The sequence below is a fragment of the Cyprinus carpio genome, chromosome B14 (assembly GCF_018340385.1).
Source record: "Cyprinus carpio isolate SPL01 chromosome B14, ASM1834038v1, whole genome shotgun sequence".
Classification (NCBI taxonomy): domain Eukaryota; kingdom Metazoa; phylum Chordata; class Actinopteri; order Cypriniformes; family Cyprinidae; genus Cyprinus; species Cyprinus carpio.
This window is the reverse complement of record NC_056610.1, coordinates 25,256,965-25,263,938: the sequence shown is the minus strand read 5'-3', so window position 1 is coordinate 25,263,938 and position 6,974 is coordinate 25,256,965. Positions and strand designations below refer to the sequence as shown.

General features: G+C 40.0%; 1 protein-coding gene across 1 annotated transcript; it reads left to right on the top strand.

Annotated features, from left to right (window-relative positions):
- The first annotated feature begins 1,118 nt into the window (after window positions 1-1,118).
- Window positions 1,119-6,545, top strand: LOC109058633 (protein sprouty homolog 1-like). The gene is made up of 2 exons (XM_042738723.1): window positions 1,119-1,600; window positions 4,373-6,545. The coding sequence occupies exon 2, from the start codon at window positions 4,425-4,427 to the stop codon at window positions 5,274-5,276; it is 852 nt and encodes a 283-aa protein (XP_042594657.1). The 5' UTR covers window positions 1,119-1,600; window positions 4,373-4,424; the 3' UTR covers window positions 5,277-6,545.
- The last annotated feature ends 429 nt before the right edge of the window (window positions 6,546-6,974 follow it).

Sequence of the window (6,974 nt, the reverse complement as noted above, 5' to 3'; positions counted from 1 at the left end):
CAGTGCTGCACACTGATATCTAAAACTATTAAAAACTGTTTACTGAACAAGAGGAAATAAAAGAAAATATAACATTTTGATGAAAAACTTAAAAACCGAAACAAAAATGAGAAATGTTGCTTTTGCAACTGACTGAAACAACAAAAGTATTAAATATGACTAAAACTGGAATGAAAATAAAAATAAATAAATAAATGAAGGCTAAATGTAAAATAATAAAATTAAAAATAAATTAAAAAGGACATGAGTACACCAAAACTAAAATTAAAATTAAAAACTGAAAACAGAAAATAAAAATAAAGTTAATTCAAAATATTACCTAATTCATATAATGCTTTATACATAGCTACTAAAACAGCACTGGTGCTACAAAATACCTTAATATATTAATAATGAATATTAAAGCTGTTATTAATATATAATATAATATTAATAATATAATATAGCTATCATATATGCATAATCGTATATAATATGTTACAAAATATTTGTTTTATTTAAACGATTACTTAATTAATTATTTTATTTATTAATGCTGTGTAATAGGCCTATACATGTTGTAATTCTTATGTAACAAACAATATAGTGATGTAAAACTAAATGTCAAAATAATTTTCACTGCTGTCTCACAGCAGTGTCGTGCGCTCTCTCTCTCTCTCTCTCTCTCTCTCTCTGCGTGTGTGTGTGTGTGTGTGTGTGTGTGTGTTTTCGGTTTGTTTCCATCTGAATACTTTGTGCTGAACTTTCCTTTCTCATGTATCCGGATGCAGCACATCCGCCCCACACACACTCGCACACACACACACACACACACACACACACACACTCGGTGGGGTGGGGGGTTGCGCTCGCGCTCTTAAGGTCGCACCAGCGCTGCTCGTGTTTTTGATCTGATGTTTTCGAGATGTTTTATGTACAAACTCTTAGAAAACTTTTAATGAGAACTGATTTAGTTATATTGTCATTATCTAAAAGTTAAGTGCAGACCCCCTTCATGACAAAAAGGAAGTAAACTGTGTGTAAAACCAGAGACCAGTGGTCGACAGTGTTAAAGATTACCGGGATTGCATTTCTAAATCAGAAACAAAATAATAGTGCATAAAACACTTTACTACCACACACACAAGTGTAACTGAGCGTGTCCTCAGCGTCAACAGCGCACATAAAGTCTTGGAGTAAACGCTCAGATGTTGACTGCGTGCGTGACGCGCCGCGGTGACGCTCAGCAGCAGATGCGCGTTTGTTCCACACGATCCACCTTAAAGCCAGAGCTAGTCCACCCCTCCTGCATCGGCCCCATGATCCTCTTTCATTCATCAGTATGTGTGTGTCTGTGTGTGTGTGTGTGTGCGCGCAAAAACAGCGCACGCATCTGATCCGACACACTCACGCAGAGTCTGACGCGGCGCACGGACGCTAAACCAGCGGCGAACGCGCTTCATTCGTGGATTTAACCGGATTCCTTCTGCTTTTCCCCGCGGAGTTTCCTCTGGATGTTACTCTCGCTGCACTGCGCTGATTTTTGGCCTCGCTCTGGACATATTGATGGATGTTTGGCACACGGACCGATGGATTTGACATTTTGGGAGTCTGTCTGTAGGTACGTATCAGTCCTCACACACAAATCCGTGTTATTTACTGCGGAATCGGGCAGGATTGGATGGAGATCGTGTGTGGGTCTCTGAAGCCGGAGCGCTGGGTCTCCACAGGCCGCTGCGCGCAACAAACTCGCGTTTATTACTCAAAACTCATGTTCATAATCATATTATGCGCTTCAGGCTGTGAGTGTGTATGAGTGAGTGCGTATGTTTAAGCCTGAATACACACAACACACACTCTCCTCCCCCAGCGGGCTTGTTTTCATTCATAAGTTTGCTTTTTCTCGTCCTTCTGCGTTTTTTTTTCTCTCCGTGAACGCGCTTTGTGTTTTTTCGTATGAATTATATTTGTCAAAGATGCACGGATAAAACAACACAAGGTTAAACTATGAATATAAACAGATACATTTTTATTTATTTATTTACTGCATGAAAACGTATAATTGTGGGCTATTTTTTATTGATTTAACGCAACAGTAGCGCATCCGACATTAACGCGAAATTTTCTAATCTGTGCGTTTTTCGTTTTGCGTGCATAATTTTACTAGCCCGAACGATTTTATTCCTTTTTGCATGCTTAATTAATATGCATGCTTAACTATGAGCTCAAACGATTTGATTCCGTTCTCTCCGAAACTTCTGAACTAAAGAGTAAATCGCCGAAGCCTCGTGAAGTTTCGGTCTCGTCCCGCATCATGAAGCGCTTTGAAAAGCGTGTGAAGCTCTGTGTTTGATTTGAAGTCTTCCTGCTCTGTGTGGCTCTGCATTTTAATGTTAACCAGCCATACACATGCAAATCAGGACGGGAAGTATTTGTACTTTACTTCAGTTGTGTGCTTATTGAGGTCGGTACAAAGTCTTGTTAATAGTCCACTCTCTCTCTCTCCGCTCGGGGGTTAAATGGCTCTCTGAATAGAAGGAAAAGAGCTGGAGACCTTCATCTCTCTCTCTCTCTCTTTCTCGCACACACACGCTTCTGCGGTGTGATTTATGAGCTCTGTCTCAGAAAGCACATTTGCACACGTACAGTCCAGATCTGTGATTTTAGAGCCTCATATCAGAATAAAGCCCGCGGTGATCGTGCATCTCCAAACACCGGGGTGTGAATTGTGTCCAGGGGGTTCGACCCTCTAATTAAGGCTTGAACCCCCCAAAGGAAGTCAAAAACAAAAGCTCTGGGGCCTGAGAGTGTGCATGTGCTCCAGCAGGGTGTTTGAACGCTTCAGTAACCACTGGTTAGATAAGTTTTTTTTTTTTTTTTTTTTTTTTTTTCGCAACCATTTTTGGAACCTGTTAGTGAACAGTTTTCATAAGAACCATTGGTAACAAAAAAACAAACAAACAAACAAAAAAAAAAAAAAATCCTGCATCGATAGATTCATGAAGAATCTTTAACATTACATTCCACAAAAGGTTCTGTATTCGTTCTTTAGATGTTTTTTTTTTTTTTTTTTTTTTTTAAGTGGTTTGGAAACAATTTACTTGACCTTTATGCTTAATGCATCATAATGTATGTTATTAACATTATATCTTTTCATAAATAATTTGAATTATTTAAAATGCATTGTAATTTTTTTTAGATTGAAAATGGTTGTTTGTCATGTGTTCCAATGCTTTATTCCTTCTAAGGGTCTAACGATCGATAGTTACAATTATTTCCTATGCATTTTAAGGTGCATTCCAAGGCACAGTTAATGCATTAAAATACTTATTTATTGCATCAAAGTGTTACAGAACCATTGTTTCTTAGCTTAAAGAACATGTAAAAATATAAATAAAAATGTTCAGTTATTAAGGAGCTTTAGTGGAATGGAAAATGGAAAGGTTCTATGGATGTTACAGGTTCTTCATGGAGACATTAATGCCAATAAGGAATGTTTAATTTTAAAATGTTCTTTAGGTAACCAAAAATGGCTGTGAAAATGACCTTTTTAGAATGTTTATATTGAAGCACTGTTATAATATAGCTTCAAGAAAAGTGATACCAAATGATTTTTGTCTTAACATTATAATAATCTAATGAATCTTTTGAAGAATGGAAAGGTTTCATTGATGTTAAACATTCTTTATGGAACAAATAGATTCCAATAAAGAACAATTTTTGGCTTCCAAAAGATCCTTTCAGTGGTCCATTCTTAAAAGAACCATTTTCTAAGACCATTTTTTATGATCTAAGGAAACTTTTTCCACGATAAACAACCTTTAGTTGTTGAACTGATGCTAAAGGTTCTTCATGGAACCATCAGAGCAACCATTTTCGCTTTCACAAAGAACCTTTCAGTAAACAGTACTTAAAAGAACCATTTTTTCCCTAAGTGTCAACAACATTTTAATAAACTAAAGAACTTTTTTGGAATTGAAAGTTTTCATTAATGTTCAAGGTTCTCCAGTAGATGCCAGTAGAGAGCCTTTATTTTTTAAAAGATTGGAAAAAGTTTTCCAAAAGATCCTTTCAGTGGTTAGTCGAAGTTTTTGTCTAAGTGTGAACTTGAGAACATTTTAATAATCTAAAGAACCTTTTTCAAGTCAAGTCATCTTTATCTATATAGCGCTTTATACAAAACAGATCGTGTCAAAGCAGCTTTTTCCACTGTAAAGAACGAATGTTAAAGGTTCTTTATGGAACCAGTAGATACCAATAAAGAACATTTATTTTTAAGAGTGAGGCTGTATCATAAAAATTGGCTTAACGTGTACTAGAGACACACACAACAGCAACAATCTGAATGCATTAATTGCATGTTGAGAATGACGTGTCTCTGCTTGTCTCTCAGGGTGTCAGATGAACGTTGCATCTGTGTTGTTTGGAGTTGCTGATCGTGTCTCATGGATCGTCACGGTCAGCGCGGAGGAAGCCTCCCATCCGGTGCCATCCTGTCCCTGGACCAAATCAAAGCCATCCGCTCATGCAACGAGTACACGGAGGGCCCGGCTGTAGCTCCCAGACCGGCCCCGGGGCCTCCACCGCGCAACACAGATAAGCAGGAGAGGACTCACGAGATGATCCTGGTGAATGTGAATAACAACTACGAGCACCGAGTGGTGCATCCGCCAGCACTCAGCAGATCCACGAGCTCCGGGAGCAACAGCAGCGACGGATCGGAGCAAGGCCTGCTAGCGCCGTCACATTATCGCAATCAGGCCGTACGGACTCAGCCGAAATCTCTGAATGCATCCATGCATCCGTTTCTCCCACCGGACGTTCCTCTCAAACAGGAAAAACTGGACTCGGCGCATTTATACATCTGCGAGAGTTGCGGGAAATGCAAATGCAGCGAATGCACGGCGCCTCGTGCGCTTCCGGCGTGCCTTGCATGCAACGGACAATGCTTGTGTTCGGCTGAAAATGTCGTGGAGCATGGGACATGCATGTGTTTGGTCAAAGGGATTTTTTATCATTGCTCAAATGATGATGACGTTGGCGACCCGTGCGCGGACCGGCCGTGTTCTCTGTCGCATCCGCAGTGCTGCTCGCGCTTTCTGTGCATGGGACTCATGTCAGCGCTCTTTCCGTGTCTGCTGTGTTACCTGCCTTCTAAGGCTTGCGTGAAAGCGTGCAACTCGTGCCACGACCGCGTGAAGCGGCCTGGATGCCGCTGCAAGAACTCTAACACCGTTTACTGCAAGCTGCAGAACTGGAACCAGACGCCCGGACATGCGCCAGGAAAACCGTCCTGAGAAATCGCATGTATTTCTTTAGCTTAAAAAAGCTGGTTTTGCTGCTGCAAGATGCGGAAATTGCAAATAGGGTGGGGCTGGGGGAGGAGTTATGTAAATGAGTGCCTGATAAGCTCCGCCCCTCATGGCGCAGAAGAACCACTCGTTTGTTTTCTGAACCTGGCTGCGTTCCACTCCACTTTTAAACACACACTTGCGAACTTCCCTGAGCACTTCCCCTCGGGGGAATGCCACTTTAAAGTGAGTTTCACTTGGACCGATTTTGACCGAGGGAGCGAGTCTGCTTCATATGTACACATCAGGCTGCTCCATAGACAACAATGCAACACAATTATGACGTCATCGCAGATCGCGTTTAATTTATCCCCACCCCAAACAACTCTACACTCTTAAAAATAAAGGTGCTTCACGATGCCATAGAAGAACCTTTTTTTGTCTAAATGGCTCCATAAAGAACCTTTAACATCTGAAGAACCTTTCTGTTTCACAAAATGTTCTTTATGGCGAAAGAAGGTTCTTCAGATTATAAAAAGATAAGAAAGAGATGGTTCTCTAAAGAACCTTTGACTGATGAATGGTTCTTTGTGGAACCAAACATGGTTCTTCTATGCCATCCCTTTAAGCACCTTTATTTTTAAGAGTGTATAATATATATACAGAAAGTTGCACCAAACAAATTCGTAAGGGGGAAAAATGTAAACAATAAATCAACCCCATAACCAATTCTAAGTGATCAAGGGCTTAGGACATTTCAATTCAGCCTATTATATTGCAGTAGTGGGCACTCATGTATAACGGAGGGAAGTTTGTGAGTGAAGGGCATAAAAAATGGAGTGGAACGCAGCCCCAGGGTTTGCCTTACCTGACTGTGTACAGCTACTATCTAACACGCGACGGTGCTTTGAAACGCCTCGTACCAAACCTGTGAAGGACTTGTGATGTAGCTGTTATCGGATCTACAGACGATCTTTTGTTCTGAAACTGTCTGTTCGTTCTCATGGAAAGATGTACGTTCAAATGCGCAAGAGGAATTTACGGCTATTTTTTAAAAGGAAATGTTAAGACTGTTAAATCTTTTTTCGTTGTTGTTGATGTTGTAAAAAATATTTATTATGTGAAGCTCTATTATTTTATGGTATTTATTGCAAAGGACAGATTTACTCATGTCTGAATATAACAAAATATCAACACTTACTGCAACATGAAAGAATGGAGAAACAGATGGAAACATGTTAACTTTAATGCAAAAATATACAAGTTAATGCAAAACGCTCTTGTTTGGTGTCTCATTTCAAGTGGAGGAAACAGCTGAGAGTTGGAGAGTCAGAGTTAGTCGAACTAAAGTTGTGTTTATGTAGGATTTAATTATTAAATCTGCATTGCAGAAGTTGGAAATGAAGATGTGTGTTTCTGCAGGTCGAAATCAGACGTGCAATCCTCATTACAGCTCAGGTGTGTGTGTGTGTGTGTATGTGTTTTTGTGTGTTTTTGTGACCTTGATGTTGTTTGGACGGCGGTCTGTGTGAGGCTCATAAATTCTCTCTCTTTGTCTTCTTTTATTGCGTGTTTCCTGCTGTCAGGTGTTTGTTTGTGAGCTGCTGGTTTTCTCCCGTCGCCTCAGATCTGCCCTCCTCCTCCTGTGCTGCTCTGAGAACTTGTTTTTGTCCAGTTTTTAGCTTAAAATTGAATCTATGTTTG